The 17652-nt window shown below is 42.2% G+C and overlaps 1 protein-coding gene across 18 annotated transcripts in view; it reads left to right on the forward strand.

Annotated features, from left to right (window-relative positions):
- Window positions 1–17652, forward strand: part of ptprsb (protein tyrosine phosphatase receptor type Sb) — a 74853-nt gene that overhangs the window by 50865 nt on the left and 6336 nt on the right. For 5 of the 18 annotated variants that reach the window (XM_025052518.1, XM_025052524.1, XM_025052521.1 and 2 more), the window contains 21 exons: window positions 796–932; window positions 1075–1219; window positions 3873–4190; window positions 4306–4502; window positions 4645–4674; window positions 5413–5530; window positions 5730–6392; window positions 7140–7234; window positions 7539–7792; window positions 8043–8130; window positions 9331–9549; window positions 10211–10368; window positions 11783–11797; window positions 12008–12120; window positions 14195–14292; window positions 14567–14690; window positions 15137–15315; window positions 15781–15900; window positions 16462–16616; window positions 16797–17082; window positions 17317–17495. In XM_025052518.1, coding sequence (XP_024908286.1) covers window positions 796–932; window positions 1075–1219; window positions 3873–4190; window positions 4306–4502; window positions 4645–4674; window positions 5413–5530; window positions 5730–6392; window positions 7140–7234; window positions 7539–7792; window positions 8043–8130; window positions 9331–9549; window positions 10211–10368; window positions 11783–11797; window positions 12008–12120; window positions 14195–14292; window positions 14567–14690; window positions 15137–15315; window positions 15781–15900; window positions 16462–16616; window positions 16797–17082; window positions 17317–17495 — 3691 coding nt within the window. The remainder of the gene's footprint in view (window positions 1–795; window positions 933–1074; window positions 1220–3872; window positions 4191–4305; window positions 4503–4644; window positions 4675–5412; window positions 5531–5729; window positions 6393–7139; window positions 7235–7538; window positions 7793–8042; window positions 8131–9330; window positions 9550–10210; window positions 10369–11782; window positions 11798–12007; window positions 12121–14194; window positions 14293–14566; window positions 14691–15136; window positions 15316–15780; window positions 15901–16461; window positions 16617–16796; window positions 17083–17316; window positions 17496–17652) is intronic. The other 13 variants (XM_017042392.2, XM_017042399.2, XM_008333769.3 and 10 more) reach the window with 9 other exon arrangements.

A 17652-nucleotide genomic window follows, 5' to 3' on the forward strand; every position in this document is an offset into this window, starting at 1 on the left:
TGTAGCAGTGGTTAAGCAGTGATGGTTAATGCTTAGGATATGGTACTGAATAAGAGGTACAGTATAATGGAATCCAATGCCAAGTGCTTAAATAATTGTCAGTGTTTCACCTTTCAACCTTCGTGTACCTTTTTGAAAACCTACTGCAGCCTCATTAGCACAAACCTAAAATTCAATATGAAACAGATTTGAACTGAGATGTAGAAAAAAGGCTTTAATTTTCTGGGGTTCTATTTTGGAAAAAAAAAATGGATATTTTTAGTTTTGTGTGCAACATTGACACAACACAAAAAAGAGAATTAAACAATGCAAACTAAATTATCATCCTTAGCGTCTGATCTTATGTAATATTTTAAAATCAAAAACACAGTTGTACAGATTAGTAGTTAATGTTACACATTTAGAAATCAGTCTTCTGCTTTGTGATTTTTTTCTTTTAATTGATAATGGGGTTTTTTGTTAAATGATATAAATAAAACACAGTTGAGAGATTGATTTCAAACCTAATAAATCAAAGACATTAATTAAGTCACACATGTTTCAAGTTAAACGAAAGCGTAGTTGGTAATAAATGATTTACAGATTTATAATGAAACATCAGTCGGAGGAAGATTAATACTGACTATGTAATTCTTAAAATCTTGAATTAATAACAGGTAATGAAAATCTAATGTGTAATAAGAGGGAAGGAGCTTTAAAAAAATAAAAAGTCTGATATTGGTAAAAGATGCTTTTACTATGTTTTCATCATTGGATCAGTAACATAACAGCTTGTGGTTGTTTTTTTTCCTTTAGTTCCAGGTCAACCAGGGAAGTTTAAAGTGGGAAAAGTGACTGACACCAGTATAGAGCTGACTTGGGAATCTGCTTACACCAAGGAAGGAATCCTCAACTATGAGCTTCTCTACAAACCGGTCAAGTTTGGTAGCCTGGTGAGACCCCTTCCACTCTCTCCAATGCAGGCAGCAGTTTTAGTCTTTTTTCCTCCGACCAACTTTAAAAAAACAAAAACTTTTTTCCCTCCCTTCGTTCTTCCAACCTTTCCCTGTGTCCTTTCACTCCTCCGTCTCACAGGAGAAGCTGACCTTCGGGCCGAGAAATTCGTACACAGTGGAGGGTCTGAAGGCGAACACAGAGTACTCCTTCTCCCTGGCTGCCATCTCCAGCAAAGGCATCGGCGCTTTCACTAATGAACTGGTGCAGAGGACGTCACAAGCCAGTACGTCTCAATCTGCTCACTTTGACTGGGTTTACACACTGTTCCTTCAAGCTCAAATGCATATTTCCCCTTTTCATTTTCCTAAGCTTCAGCTGTGATACCCACTTGTGCACACAGCTCAAGTGACATTGTGCTGAGCTCCTGACCTGGTAGAACCTGCGTATCATCTAACCATCGCCACATCTTTTCATTTATCTTGTTTATCCAGCCATCTGCCTGAACCCACCTCTCCCATCCATCTCTGTTTGACCGTGGCTTTCTTTTTCCACTCAGGCTCTGGCTTTCTTACACAGCCAAAGCATCATGACAGATGGAGATGGAGCGCCGATTAATGTTCCACTATTCCTTTTTTTCACCTTCCTTTCACTTTTTCCACTTTATCAGTGTCTAATGTCTTTGAAAGGGCAAAACTGTTTGCCACTTACTGGCTGGCAGCCAGCGGTGAGGAGCGTTAAAGGATGGTGGTCGGTCTGCTGTGTTGACAGGTAAGTGCCATCCTTGTCTGGATTTTCTCCAGTCTCTCCCTTGTCTCATTTTCTCTCCCCTGTTCTCTGTAGTCAATAACTTACAGTCTTTTTGCTCTGACATATTGAGTTATATTGTTGCTGCTTCAGAGAAGAAATAAATAAAAAAAACACAGCGATAACTGAGGAAATGGTACAAGGAACAGAATGGATAAAGAAGTTGTGTGTGACAGAAAAAAGGCCTGGAGTCCTGTGGCGTCTGTGGCGCTGTATCAGTCGTCTGGTAAGATATTTGTCAACAGTTACTTAACAATGTGAAGATTAAATCTGTGTGCGCAAAATCAAATCATCTTCAGACTGGAGCGTAGACAAAGCTAAACTCTTACAGATGGTCCTATTTCACCCTTTACACTGGAGAAAGAAAACAGGCAGGGTGCTGCATGGGGGAGGTTGCAGTGGGAGGCAGCGGGGGAGGCAGCGTGCAGTTAAAAGGAAGGTGCCAGATAAGCAGGCCATTTCATGCGACAGAATTCATTTCCCAGAGAGGTTCTGTGCGTTTGGTTATCACCAGGCTTTGGTGCACATCTAGATTGTCCCCCGAGGCCAACAGCACAGTGGCTGTACGGGTGAGTGGATAGATGCTTGAACCTGTCGGCTATCACTATTACACACCCGCTCATACACACACTGAAGTAGTTTACACTTGAGCTCGCACACAAGCACTGGTCCCTCAGCCGTGCTTGTGTCTGATGCTTAAGGTGTGTCACACAGAGAGGTGGTGGTGACCGCTGTTCTTCTCTGCTAAGGAAGGCTGGTTTAATACACTAGTAGGAACCAACATCCTGTGACAGTGAAACATGTCACTGGATTTAGGCCATCATAAAGAATGATGTGATGTGGATGGTTTGGACAGACCATCATTTCAAAAAGAATTTAATCTATAATATAGATATGAACTAAAATACCAAAATAAATAAATGTTACATTATATCATATTTATTTGAAATATTTACCTAACATGGTATATCCCCAAAATATCCCCAAAATATTTGTTATATTGCAAGTCCTAACTAGAGGTCGGAGCAAAGAAAGTTAGCATTTATTAATAATTCCTAAAAACTAAGAGTTGTGCAGATTTAACATTTTACAAGTTGGCATCTAAAAAAAAGTTTTTACAGATTTTTTTTAAAAATGAAAGTAGACCAGGAGCAAAACCCACAGATTTTTTAAAATGAAAGTAGACCAGGAGCAAAACCTGCTCAAGAGCCGTCCAGTATTGGGCCCCAGGGCCTGACCTTGGACAGGCCTGACATACAGTGAGTGAACACCACAGTTAATGTGAGGTCTGGATGATTTTCCCCTACTGTTCTTTTCTCCACTCACATTTGTCACAGTCCACATCACAGTCTTTTTCAGATTCAGCTCTTGTCGACTGTTCATCATTGCTGCCTGACTTTCAATATCCATCTATCCATCTGAGTGCCTTTCTCACTCAGGCACTGTTGTTTTCCTCTGTTTTTTGTTTTTTTTTAAACTTGTTTCCTAAATCCCTTTGTCCCCGCGCGAGATCTGTTTGGGTTCGTATTTTCCAATTTTTCCTTTCCTGTATGAAGCACAAGACCTTCTCTCCTAGTGTGCAGTGCAAAGTCTCCGACCACTCTATTATCCTGAGAACTCAAGGATTATGCCACCGTGGGGGCTGCTGATGTGAAATGTGTGTATTTGTCTGTGCTCCTGTGCAGCCAACTGTGGGCCAGGCTTCAGAAAGAAAGGCTTTATTTGTTTTTCATTCATAAATCTGGATCCTTTCATGCCACCAGCTATAGCCGCAGGATAATATATAATCACTGGCTATTGGATACACATTCTCCTTGGGTATAATTAAGTTGTCCACACAGGGTCAATACTCTTGTCTCTGGTTTATTTCATTAGGCTGTAAGCCTAACATGATGCTTTTACAATATGTGGTTTCTCCTGTTTGGTTTTTTCTGTTTTTTTGCCTTAGTCATGTTTGTCCTTGTGCTACTGCGTTCACTTCACTTTGCCGTAGACATTTTAATATTTCCTTTTTTTTTATCCTCATTCTCCATCCCGGTTCTTGTCCTTTCTCTTCATTTCTAAACCACCTCCTCTCGTGTGTCTACCTTAAACTCCTTGCCGATTGCCCTCCTTGCCCTTTGTCCAATTAGATCCCTCTGCTGCCCCTGAGGGTGTTTCTTGTGAGAAAGCCAGCTCCACCTCACTGAGGGTAAGCTGGAGGCCACCTCCAATCCACAGTGAGGATGGAGAGCTGGCAAATTATGAGCTGAGATACCAAAGAATAATAGGAGCAGGAGGTGAAGGTCAGGGCCAGGAGGTGAAGGGACGTCCTGTCCCAGCCCTGCATGGGCAAACAATGGTAGAGGGGCTGGAAAAGTGGAGCTGGTACAACGTGACCGTGGCAGCCTCCACTGAGGGAGGGACAGGAGACAAGAGTCCGACGGTGCTGTGCAGAACTGATGAGGACGGTGAGGACGAGAGCCATAGATCAGACCCAACTAAACAGTATTGATCGTTTAGTTGATTATTTACTGTCTAGACTGCTGCTCTATTAATTGTGTGTGTGTGTGTATAAAAACTCAGTCCCTGGTGGAGCTCCTCGTCAGGTGGATGTTCATCCGCTCAACTCCTCGGCATTTCAAGTCACCTGGCGATCTGTGTTGCCTCAATTACAACAAGGCCAAATCAGGGGCTACCAGGTGCACTTTAGTCGAGCAGCGGGCAGCGAATCACGCAGCAACCTGCCCCGCATCAAAGACCTTTTATTGGATGACGCTCAGGTAACACAGCAACTGAATATTTATAGGGTTAAATCATTTCTTTTGTGATTAAATATCCCTCTCTTCTCTGCTCCCTCCTGGTGCTCTCCTCTCATCTGTCTCGGCTGCCTGCGGGGTGTGTCATACGTTTGTTTGGGATAAGATGGAAGAGGAGGATGAGTCGACTCAATACGTGAGTGCAGGCTTTCCGTCCTTTTCTGCTTTAGTAAACGAAGCCATAAAATCCTCATTAAGACTTTTAACCGAGGAGTTTATTAGCCGATCCAATGCCACTGGGTTTCTTACTTTTTGTCAGTTTAATTTTGTCAGTTACATATGCTCTTGTTTTATCGCACAGTGTTAAAAACATTTTAAATAACAAAAACGATTATGAAAACTAAAGTGACAAACCAACAGCTTCTGCTCTTGATGAGATATTTAAGACGATAATTTAGTGTTACACAAAATAATTTAGATGAAAGAATTCTACAGTAAACTCTTTTTCACTCACTCAAGGTGCTAGTAAACACACACCTGGATGCTGTTGTTGTTGGCCAAAGTATCATCCTTGAAGTTGCTTACATTTAGCATACACTGTATCCAAAGTAAGCTACAGTATCTAAAGGTAGATAAATGAAAAGAGCAAATGCATAACTAAGACCATTGACATTAATAGCTAACATTTTTAAATAGCTAGAAATTAGCTGAAAAGTGACCTAACCTTAGAATTAATTAGCTGAAAAGTGACCTAACCTTAGCTTGTTCTTTGCTACAAAAGTAGAATTTGTGTACTGTAGTTAGAAAATAGTTTAACAATGAAAAACAGCAATAGAAAGTTACATTTAAAACAAGTTTTTCTTTTATATAATGTTGCGGTTTTATCTCTGAATGTTCGACCTTATGGTGAAGGTGTTGTGATTTTTTTTCACAGGAGCTGATTTTGGGAGATCTGAAACCAGAGACTGTGTACTCTGTGTCAGTAGCCGCATACACCACAAAAGGGGATGGAGCACACAGCAAAGCCAAGCTGGTGCAGACTCTGGGGATTGGTAAGCATATGCCAAGCATACAGTTCAATGCACTGGATATAGTAACATACTAAATCATTGATCTAAGCTGCAGTGGAAGAGAGCAGTAAATAAAGCACTCAATCAATTCCAATTCTTCTATAAGATTTACATGAAATATGCCTTTTCTATAAATATATGATGCCATTGATTTTCCTGCTTCCTCCTCTGTTGTTTGCAGTGCCCGGCCCACCTTCCCTTCAGTTGCGTCTGAGATCAGGGCCATCAGTGGAGGTGTGGTGGACTCCTCCTCTGGAAAGCTTTGAGTCAGGCTCTAATAGCCGGCGGCTCCCAGTGGAAATACAGGGCTACCGCCTACAGTTTGGCCTGAAGAATTCCGCTTTATACACCACAATAGAGTTTGGCAACAGAGAGAAAAACTTTACTGTCAAAACCCTCTCCCCAGGCTCCACTTACGTCTTTGTCCTCTCTGCAAAGAGCAAAGCAGGATACGGTGATGTGGCACAGCAGGAAATAACAGTGCCCATCTACCCACCCATGGGATACCCCGAAATATCTGACATTGTCAATGTCACTTGCTGCTCCGTACAGTTCTCCTGGCTCCCACTCACCTCCAAAGAGTCCAACAGTCCCATCACTGGCCACACCGTAGCCTACAAACAGGTCACTGACCCCAAACCCAGTACAGATCCTGCAGCCTCTACCTCATCGTCTCTCTCCATTCCTCCGTGGATAGTCTCTTTACCAGCAAATGATTTCAGCTGCATCATCCAAGGTCTTAATCACAGCACTGCCTACGAGCTGCAGCTCAGAGCCCACAACAAGGCAGGGCCAGGTCCGTTCAGTCCACCTCTGGTGTTCCAAACGCTGGCCTTTGAAACAGGTAGGGCTGGCCTTGGGCCATGAAAGCTGCCGTTAGCTGTCGAGCACCGGTTCAGTTTCACATCTCTGCTGCCCCTCCTGTGGAATTCACTCCAAATCACTAAATTAAATCAAGTCTGGACCAGTTCTTGCAGGTCAGCCTTTCACCCGTGCACTGCTGTGAAGCAAAGCAAATGGCAAAACTGAGTGAATCACAACTACTACCCCCAATCTCCTCCTTTCACTCACTTGTACCTTCATCACCTACCCTTTCACCAAGAGTGGAAGCAGGCTGAAAGATCAGGGTGTTTGCTTTGAGTGCATTGCTTATCACAGACCCTTAGGTAAAAATCAATACAGGTGGCTCTAATACTCAGTATCTAATGTGGACGGTAAGTGTTCAGTCTGAATTCAAGTGATGTGTGGCATCAGGAGCTGTACCTGCAGGTAAGATGTTAGTCCTTCACTGACACCGATTCTCAAGCCTCTGCTGACAAACTGAAATTCTGAGTTTGACACACACTTACACTCTGAGAATGTGGCATGTCACAAAATTCCTCTGCAGTTCTGTCTTCTGTTTTTGTTTTACTTATAACTCCTTCCATCCACTCTCCTCATCACTTGCACAACTTCCTAACAATCATGTCTTCTTCAACTGAAAAATTACTTTAATTTTTTCACAGGACTGCAGTCAAACACCTGAGGAGCCTGCAGCGTCAATAAAAGGCTTCATTAAAACTGATCCTATATTTTGTCTTGTGTTCTACAGATGTTCCTAGGAATTTTTCTGTCAATCTGGCCACTAGGACCAGTGTTCTCCTGACCTGGGAGTTTCCAGAGAGCAGCAACCCATATCGCTTCTCTGTATGTCCATGAGTATAATGCATGTACATGTTCAATCAGTTTGATCCTGCATAGTGTAATACAGTATGTAGTGTTGGTCAGATGCTATAATGTGTGCTGCTTTAAAATGTATAGACTTAACTTTAATTACGAAGTCCATTCAGTTGAAGAGCAAAAGTTTAAGATCTGGTTCTAAGAAGAAATTCTTCGACCTTGTGTTTCTCTTTTTCTATGTATACATACGTATTGAAGTTAGGGTCAGAATGAGTCTTTTCCTAAAGTAAATACAACATTTGAACACCCTGTGTCTTGATTTTCTTTTTAGGTGGAGTATAACCGACAGAAAATGGAGGTTGATGCTCGTCTCAAGAAGGCTGTCATCCCGAACCTCCAACCTGACACTAGCTATGACTTCAAGATTACAGCGCCCGAGGGCAACATGGGAGGCCTTCGTCACCGCATTACCGCTAAAACCTCCCCACCAATCACCATCCGGCGGCCCGAAGTCGACCACGCCCGTGAAACGGAGACCACTGTCACCTTAATCCTGCCGTCACTGGAGACCCGCAGTCCTGTCAAGTGAGACTGAGTGATGCATATGTAGATACCACCGTGTTTATTTATGTGGTTGTCATGGCTTTCATAAACAATTGGTTTGGCTGACTGTGATCAGAGAAAAGCAGTGTCAGTGGATGTGGGGGTTGATGATGACTTTACCAGACTTGACAGCATGTCTGGAACACAGGCTGTATTGTTAAAATTGTTCAAGACGTGTTTACTGTTGCACAATGGCAGCTTGTCTCATGTTGTTTATCTTTCACCCACACAGAAACGTTTATGTTGTTGTGGTTCCACTAAGGAGAACCCGTGGTGTCGTCAGGCACCCAAAGAGTCCAGATGAGATGGACTTAGAGGAGGTGAGCCATTCAGCACCTAATTATTATGTGACACAGTTGAAAAGGTTATTTTCATCTTTGAAAATATATGTATATATATTCCCAGCTGAAACAGTACTCATCTGACAACAGATGTTTTCTTTGTTTTCTTTGGTTTGAGCTTAAAACTAGCTTATAAATGAGTTACATCTTTGAGCTTAAAACTAGCTTATAAATGACATTTCATATTGAAATCATTGCTTCCTCTATGATTGTGCAGTGTAGTCTCAAAAAAGATTTCTTCAACTTTTTTTCTCTGTCCACATTTCATATTGAAATCATTGCTTCCTCTATGATTGTGCAGTGTAGTCTCAAAAAAGATTTCTTCAACTTTTTTAAGAAGGACTAAAACGCTTGCTCCGTGTGTGATCTCCTTTAGTTTTCAATTATATTTTTAAAAACTAATTTTGCTACTACATCTACTGTACTGTGTTAATGTAACCTCAATATAATATTGACTGTATGTACGTTTCTGTTTTTCCCCATTGTAAAGGTTTTTCAGAAGGATAGCCTTAATTCTAGTTTAATGTGAAAACTGAAAAGTCCATTAAAGGAAAATGTATCTTGTAAATTTGGACTTCACTTTTAAACAAGATTAATTGCCTTATTCAATGCAATTAAGGGTGATGTATTGCATCGATATTCCCAAAATGATATAATACACTTAAAAGTTGTAATAAGAAGGAAGGTGCAGTACCGTTTGGTCTTAAATCATTAACTTGCTCAGCACAACTTTATATGTTGGGCTGGTAATTCTTAGGAGTCTATACTATGACTGTTCTTGGTTTATAAAAATTGAGTCTGGTTGTTTGACACTCTTTTATACATATAATTTTGATACCTGATCAAAAAAAAAGAAGGAGAAGCTCAGTTTCTTTTGGTTTTATTTTTATAATCTGCCACTTAAATTCTGGCTTTTCTATAGTGGCATTTATTTGTGTTCTTTATGGGAGTCTTTTTAGTTTGTTCGACTCATTTTTCAATGGCGTCATGTCAAGATTCAGTTGACAGTTGTGCAGCCGGTGCCCTCTTGTGCTCGTAAATTATTTGGTGTGTATTTTTGATATATAAGTCGCTTCAAAACTAGTAAGCCAAACTATAATCCAGAAAATATGTCACGTATCCGTGACCTTTTCAGTATCACTGTGCCTCAGTCAGAACTTTTGTTTCTCTATCTCTTAGCTGCTGAAAGACATCAGTCAAAGGCAAAGAGATTCTCGGCAGCAGAAACAGGTGGACATGCGTCGTGCCTACATCACAGCACGGTTCACACCTGCCACCCTCCCAGCCTTTTTCACCCTGGGGGACCAGCTGGACTATGGGGGCTTTGAAAACAGAGCTCTGGAGGCGGGGCAGGAGTACATCTTCTTCATCCTGGCGGAGCTCAATTCCACCACCGGGGTATAAAACCTGCTGTGTCACATCTGTTTTGTTCCTGTGCTATAATCCCCCACCTCCCTCCCCTCCCCCCACCTACTAACACAACCACCCTGGCTGTGTTTCTGTCACACAGTCTGTCACTATACATTGTAATCAATATGGCTTCACTGCTGGATATCAGTCAAAGTGTTGTAAGCAAAAGGCAATAACCTTCACGTACTTCCATCATGACAACTAATAAAGAGTGAGTGCACTGACTGTGGCAGTGGAAGATATATGGCCCTGCACTGTGCTGGGATATGCATTCATTTGAATTGGAATAGACATAAATACAGGGTGCGAATCAGACAGATTTTATTTTTTATGTTAGATTTTTTACATTTTATTAGCAAGCCCAGTACTGGGATGTTTTTCAGGAGTTGTTTAGAAGTAATAAAAATGCACTTCAGATCTTCCTAAGAAAGTATTGCAGACAGGAATGAGGATATTGGTGCTGTATTGATAGGAAATAGAAAAGACTGATGAAATACAGTGTCAAAGCACAGCACCCTTGTGTCCTTGTCACAGCCATTGAAATCTAGCGTAACGCAATAGTCGCTGTGTTTTCTCGCCGGCTGTCGTTACACTGTTAAAACAGTCACAATATCCTTCTCTGATGACGTATCTTTACGTGTATTTCCAGAAAATGTATGTAGCCAGCCCATACACGGACCCAGTCATTGCCCCGGATTCAGACCCACAGCCCGTGGAACCAGGAGATGGTCTAATCTGGGTGGTGGGACCTGTCCTGGCTGTGGTCTTCATCATCTGCATAGTAATCGCTATCCTCCTTTACAAGAAGTAAGTAAGATTGCTATGATATCAAACAAAGTTGGACAAACACCTAAAGAAGGTCAACAAGAGGGACAGAATTCTTTCCTTTTTTCCTTTTTTTTTGGGCCACCAGTGAGTTTTCAGTGCCGTACAATATTAGACACACTTGTTCTGTTGGCTGCCTTTACTCTGTGTTTACTCTATAATGAGTAAGTTGTGTTTTATTTGTAATATTTACAGTATATTTTTAGAGATATATTTTAAGTTTGATTTTTCTTAAGTCAGATATTACTGTATGTCAACCCAGCAGTGTTATACAGAGTTGGCAGATACAGCAGTTCTGCTAGTGCTGCTTTAAAAAAGGCAGTCTGTAAAAACAGCCAAGTGTTGACTGTATCATATTTACTGCCTCTAAGAGAAGAAACTTAGATTCAGTGCCAAAGGTAATCACACTTAATTAACCTAACGAATAACCTGCGGGTCTGTGGATAAATTGAGCTTAAGGCCAGTGATTCCAAACTGGCGGCCCACGAGCTGAATTTTACCCACCAGACTGTCCAATCTGGCACGCGACTGGATTCCAAAATTGTGAGGATCAAAGAGAAAACTTCATGTGGTCCACATTGAAAACTGAAAAACAACAACTTAGACATAAATAACTATCAATAATCCTCACCATTTATGACATGTATTTACATTATGTTAGACAGACATTTAGTTTCTTTTGTCAGAGAGCTGACATTGGCTGTGGTAATGTAGCCAGACTTTATTGTTCATTAATCAATGACCATATTAAACTACTTCTCAGTTCTATCACATGTGAAGTGAATCATTATACATGGCTGGATGGCTTGCACTTCATTATTGCTCATTGTACAAATGTGACTATTATGAACTGAAGTCATATCAATAAATCTGTTTATGTTTTGCAAATATCTGCCTATTTTTCTGTTGGCCTTCAGGGCATTTTACAGAATCAACTCTGTAAATAAAAGCATCTACACCGGTGATGCAGTGTTTTCAGCCGTTCACCTCAGGCTACACAGAAAGTATTTTTAGTCTGGGTTTATTTTTTCTTTGAAGGATTTTCCAACAAAGATTGGCGCAATCCTGCCAGCCTTCTACATCACGTTGACCTGACAAGCCCGTGCCCACTGTGTGCGTCTACAGCTGATATTTCATGTAGCAGAGCTGTTTATCCTCAGTCCGCCCACACAATGCTTCACTTTCAGTTAGATATTCATCAAATTTGTTTCACACTTTAGAACTTTGTTCTCCCCTCCGGCTGCTCTCAAACGGCCTCACCCTGCTGTGGGTCTGTGTTATGTGGTGCAAGCCATCAAGCTTTTGAATACTAATGTGAAAGTATTGATTTTCTCTCTAACAATCTGCCTGTTTCCTTACGTTTCTGACTCTAATTATTCCTTCTCCTGTTTGTAAGCAGCAAACCTGACAGGTAAGATTAAATCATGTTATCTTTGTTCATTTTAACAGCAAATGCATAATACTTAGAGAACGTAGACACCAAACACTGCTTTTATTAGCCACTGCTCCATTTACTAAAACCAAGCAGCCGTGTTAATGATGTGTCAGTACTCAGTCTGCTCTCTCTCCCTGGTTATTTGCACATGCTAATTGCTCTTTTTATTCACCGGTCTGTGAGCAGCAAACGCAAAGACTCAGAGCCTGGAACCAAAAGTCTTCTGAGTAACGCTGAGATGATGGCCCATCATCCCACAGACCCCGTGGAGATGAGACGCATCAACTTCCAGACTCCCGGTATGGACCCTGCGCCCACTCACACACCCAAACACTCACAGTGTGTGACTGTCTGATAAAGCCCACTTCCAGTTCCTTCATCATCTCATGATCAAATATTCATGCAGCTAATTTTATACCTGGTTAAAAATTATACAGACTTGATTGTAGAAGGGTTTCCTCTCCTTCCCCACCTCTTCCTCCTCCTTATCAGAACCAAAATGAAACTGGCGGCTCCCAGTCAGTTCTCGGAGCAAAATGGCCGCTGCCCAGGTACTGTAGTACAGTCACAGTGTCTAGTCAGGGCTGAGTCATAATGGTGTGACTAAAATCAAATCATCTCCGCTCGCCCACGTTCCACATGCTGCGCTGCAGATAGCACATCAGAACACATTAAGAACAGTCTGTCTTTAATTTTCCATGACAGGTATCATCGGTCAAATGACGATTTAAAAAAACAAAAAAACGGAGCGGTAGTTCCTGATGAAATGTATTTTCTGAATTTCATAACCCACTGAAAACCCAACTGAGAAGTAACGACATAGAGGTTGCCACTCTGCTCCAGCCGATGAGTAAGAGCTAACAACACAGCTGCTGTGGCTTCAGACCAATGATGTGAACAATTAGCAGCATCTGAAAGATACACAGAGTTCTCACTTTATTTTTGAGCCTGCGTTTCATAAAGAAAAAAACATCCTCGCTGACAGAACTGCAAGATGTGTCACCTTGTTGCCACTGTGCCAAAGATGCGTCACCAAAGAGTGTAGATTGCTGAGTTTTATAAAGTCAGATGTTTCTTGCTTTTGTACTTGGTCCATTTACCAAATACTTTTTTTTTTAAATCCTGTCCCTGTGAAGCAAAGTAGAGGCCGCAGAACTACGCCCTTCACTTTTCTATCCATTTTTACACTGGTGGCAGCAACATCGAGATTCTCTTCACACATTTTCTCTCCCTCACCTCTTTGAAATGCTCAGCGAAGATCATTTTTTCCTGACAAAACCTGCTGATGCTAGCTCAGGTCATTTTGGTCGTGACAGGAGCGTTTTGTAGTGATTACATGTGGGCGCTGCCGAGGGCAGGCGCTAGGAGAGGAAAGCCGATGCATGTTTTGGTAGAGGGAGATTCAGAATGACCTCCTGTGCTTTTTTTTTTTTACATAGCGTCCAGATGCTTTGTAATAGCAGATACACCGGGGGTGTATACTGACAATTGTGTTAAATGGCTTGTTTAACAGTGCATAGCAGCGTTTGATTTATCGCTGTAGATATTTGCTCTGTGAATGGAAATGGATTGTTGTGGCAGCTCCAGCTATGAAAGAATTGACAGCAGGAGGCATGGGTGTAGGTAGCTTTCTTTGTGTGTGCGCACACACAGCCCTCCCTAATTAGGGTTCATCCATTCTTTGTTTTTCCTACGCGCTCTGTGTTCCGATCACACTGAACGTAATTTATCAAAAGAAAAAAACAAAATACAAACAAACAAGGCCTGTCTCACTTTGTCCTCACACGTGGATCAAAATTGATTTTCTGCCTGGGCATGTTCTTTAATCATTTGATGTGATGTGTCTACAAGACTGAGATTATTTCCACATCCTTTATAAGAGCGATGGAAGGATGTGTTACAGTTTAACTATGATCCAGGTAAAAAATGAACGCTATTTCATTTCAAATGTTGAAAAGGGAAAATGCAGTTAGTTTTGGATGGATGGGGTTTTTTGTGTCATGATATTAAGGTCTTTTTACATTTACTCACAACAAGGAACAATAACAGCATTTGTGAAAAAAAGTGTTTAGGTGTTCCCCGTCTGCCTCCAGTTTAAGTCTAGTGCACGGGTGAAATCATTTCAAAAATAGTTTGAATCACGAAAAGTATTTTTTCATTTTCCCTAAGACTGAAGGTTTAAGTGTGTTACCAACTGACAGATTTAAGTTCTGGTTGGATTTAAGAGCCTGCTTGGTCAGGATCGAGGAGGTTAGTTAGCCTACAAGAACTCACTGTACTTCACCAGCCGCTGTGCTAAACTGTACAACTTGTACCGTTAATTGAAACATTTAGTTTAACCCGGGCTTCACCTCTGACCTCTCTCTACTGCAGGAATGATGAGCCACCCTCCTATCCCCATCACCGAGCTGGCTGAGCACATTGAGCTCCTGAAAGCTAATGATAACCTGAGACTCTCCCAGGAGTATGAGGTGAGAAATGACTCATTATTTCACATGGATAAACTGATTCTCTCTTTTTCTGTCTGAGATGTTAAGCCGTCGCTTCGCAGAGCGAATCTTATTTAACATCTGTAACTCTGCGTGCAGACTATATATTCATCATTTATTCAGCAGCGCAATTAATTGCTCTGAGTTGTCAGCACTAGCCTGCACTCTGTGCTTCTGTCCTCTTTAAGTACACTATCGCTCAGTAGGCCTTTGCATACTGCTAATGTGCTCTCTGTTTTTTACTGGATGTGCCCAGTCCATCGACCCAAGTCAGCAGTTCACCTGGGAACATTCAAACCTGGAGGTCAACAAGCCCAAGAATCGCTATGCTAATGTAATAGCGTACGATCACACCAGAGTCATCCTGGCTCCCATAGATGGTAAGAAAAGTTTGATGAGATGTTTGTTTAATCTAATGAGTCTGTGTGGGTGAGGGAGGGATTTTGAGTAAGAGGGAGTTAAAGTGGGGGAGAAAAGGGAGGGAGCGCTGCATGATGGATGGAATCTGGAATTGGAAACTGTTTCCGCAGACTTTCTTTGTGCAGTGGCACGAGACTGACAAACTGTTTGAGTGCATTCAAGTGCAGCCAGTGTTCTGGCAGAAAAAAAAAACAAGGGGGAGAATGGATTTGATCTGGAGCTCAGGCTTTTACACCGTCAAAGCCTTTTTTTGTTTGTTCTAGTCCAACAGCTGTCTTTTGGAAGCCACGGTTGTTAGAAAGTGACAGATTGTTATGCTGTTTGATGTGGTACACAGAGGTTAACTCAGTATGTTGCCATATGCAGATTAGTGTTTAGCAAAAGCTTCATCGGTGTCTGTCTCTAGCAGGGATTCTGGGGAGCGACTACATCAACGCCAACTACATCGACGGCTACAGGAAACAGAACGCCTACATCGCCACGCAGGGGCCTTTGTCGGAGACGTTTGGGGATTTCTGGAGGATGGTGTGGGAGCAGCGGGCCGCGTCTGTGGTCATGATGACACGCCTGGAGGAGAAGTCAAGGGTAGGACACCAGATCTTCACATTTGACCCATATTTCCAATGTCGGTAGTCCAGCAGCTCTACAGTAAGCAATATTGGATTTCCCTGTTATATCTGAAGCCCATTCATACCTAACCTTACTAGTTAGCCTGCTACTTTAGGAAACTCCCAAAATGTTGCATATGGGACCATTTGTCTGACAAAACGAACTGGGCTTGTTGTAATATTAAACTAGAGATTTAACTTTTTATAACCTTTCAGAGTAAGCGTTCTATTCCTGGGATCTAGAGAAGTAAACTGGCAGAGTTCCTTGTTCCTCATCTACTAAAACAGTACTATAAGTGTCTGTTAACAAGATTATGTTAGCTAGCTGCGCAGCATATTCACTTATGAGAAAATAATTAGGTTCATTGTAAGTTAAAATGATCAGTTTTGTAGAATATTGTTTAACATTATAAGATGTAACATTTGTCTTGAATGTGTGCAGATAAAGTGTGATCAGTACTGGCCCAGCCGTGGTACAGAGACGTATGGGATGACCCAGGTCACCCTGCTGGACACGATGGAACTGGCCACCTTCTGTGTGCGCACCTTCTCCCTACATAAGGTAAAGGAGATGCAGCTGTATCCTCCTCCCTCTACAGCATACCCTCTTTTTTTAAACATTTCATCCATTGAAAACTTACAGTTTGACAGCATTCATGAGTTTCCATTGTTACTGCCGGAGTTGTTAGTACCTGCGCTAAAGCCGACAATAGAACAATTCAGACGTCACGTACCGCGGCGTTAAAACCAGGCCAGCCTCTCCGTGTTGGGTGCAGAATAGCGATCGCTGTAGGAGGCAGAGTAGAGTGAAAGGCTGATGTGAGACCGTCTGACAGCCCTGCCTCAGTGGCCTACTTATAAACACAGAAACCAGGCCAAGTGCAGCTCGGCTGAATTTGCATTTGATGTGTTTTGAAAAGATCAACAAACATTAGGAGACATGTCTCGTAGTAGGATTTATAGCACAGGAAACAACAGCCATTCTAGTATTATGCTAATTTGTCATGGCGTACACAGGACTTTACAGAGTGCGTGATCTGATAAACATAATAAAAATATCAGTAGTTTGTCTTGATACATGTGAAATGAAAAGATTTTTTTTTTTTTTCATCTTCTTCTTCAGAGTGGCTGCAGTGAGCGTAGAGAGGTGCGGCAGTTCCAGTTCACTGCCTGGCCAGATCATGGTGTTCCTGAATATCCAACGCCATTCCTCAACTTCCTCCGCAGGGTCAAAGCCTGTAATCCCCCTGACGCTGGGCCCATCATCGCCCACTGCAGGTACACAAACACACACATTTAGTACCAGCCAGCAGATTTTCTCATGCTGCATAATTCTGTACATCTGAAGTGATGCTTATCAGGAGGAGGGGAATCAGGAATTAATGAAATTTTGCAAAGTTTGCACAACATTGAGTTGAGTGACAGGAGTTCACGTCCCGAGTCGTTTCTCTCCCTCAGTGCTGGGGTCGGTCGCACCGGCTGTTTCATCGTCATTGATGCAATGCTGGAGCGTATTCGACATGAACGCTCCGTGGACATCTACGGCCACGTGACCCTGATGCGCTCGCAGAGGAACTACATGGTGCAGACGGAGGACCAATACAGCTTCATCCACGAGGCCCTGCTGGAGGCCGTGGCCTGTGGGAACACGGAGGTGGCAGCCAGGAGTCTGTACTCCTACATGCAAAAGCTGTCCAAGGTGGAGAGTGGAGAGCATGTCACTGGCATGGAGCTGGAGTTTAAGGTACAAATGAGTCCAGTCTGTGTTGTTTATTCTGACTCAACCAATCACAGACTAGACTCATTTAATGTCTCTTAAAAGTGTAGGTTTATTAGTAGATTACTGGTTAAAAAGCTTTTCCTTACAATAAAATTCCAACATATTTATTAATTTTAGTAATTCTGTATATTACATAACCATACAAGCAAAGATTTGTTCATTTTGTCGTGACTAATTTTTCTTTTTTTTTATGCATAGCGACTGGCCAACACCAAAGCCCACACTTCCCGCTTTGTCACGGCCAACTTGCCTTGCAACAAATTCAAGAACCGACTGGTCAACATCATGCCCTACGAAACCACCCGCGTCTGCCTCCAGCCAATCAGGGGCCCAGAACGCTCTGACTACATTAATGCCAGTTACATAGACGGATACAGGTGAGAAGACCTGGGATCTTAGCCTTTTATGATGTCTTCATGAGTGGACAGAGCGGACGTGTTCTCACCAAAGTACTCTCTCCTGTCATGCCCTGTCGGCTCTGTCATCACCGTATGCATTTGCCTCGCCACTGAGCACTCACTTTAGTCCCTGTGA

Source organism: Cynoglossus semilaevis, chromosome 20 (assembly GCF_000523025.1).
Source record: "Cynoglossus semilaevis isolate Cse_v1.0 chromosome 20, Cse_v1.0, whole genome shotgun sequence".
Lineage (NCBI taxonomy): Eukaryota > Metazoa > Chordata > Actinopteri > Pleuronectiformes > Cynoglossidae > Cynoglossus > Cynoglossus semilaevis.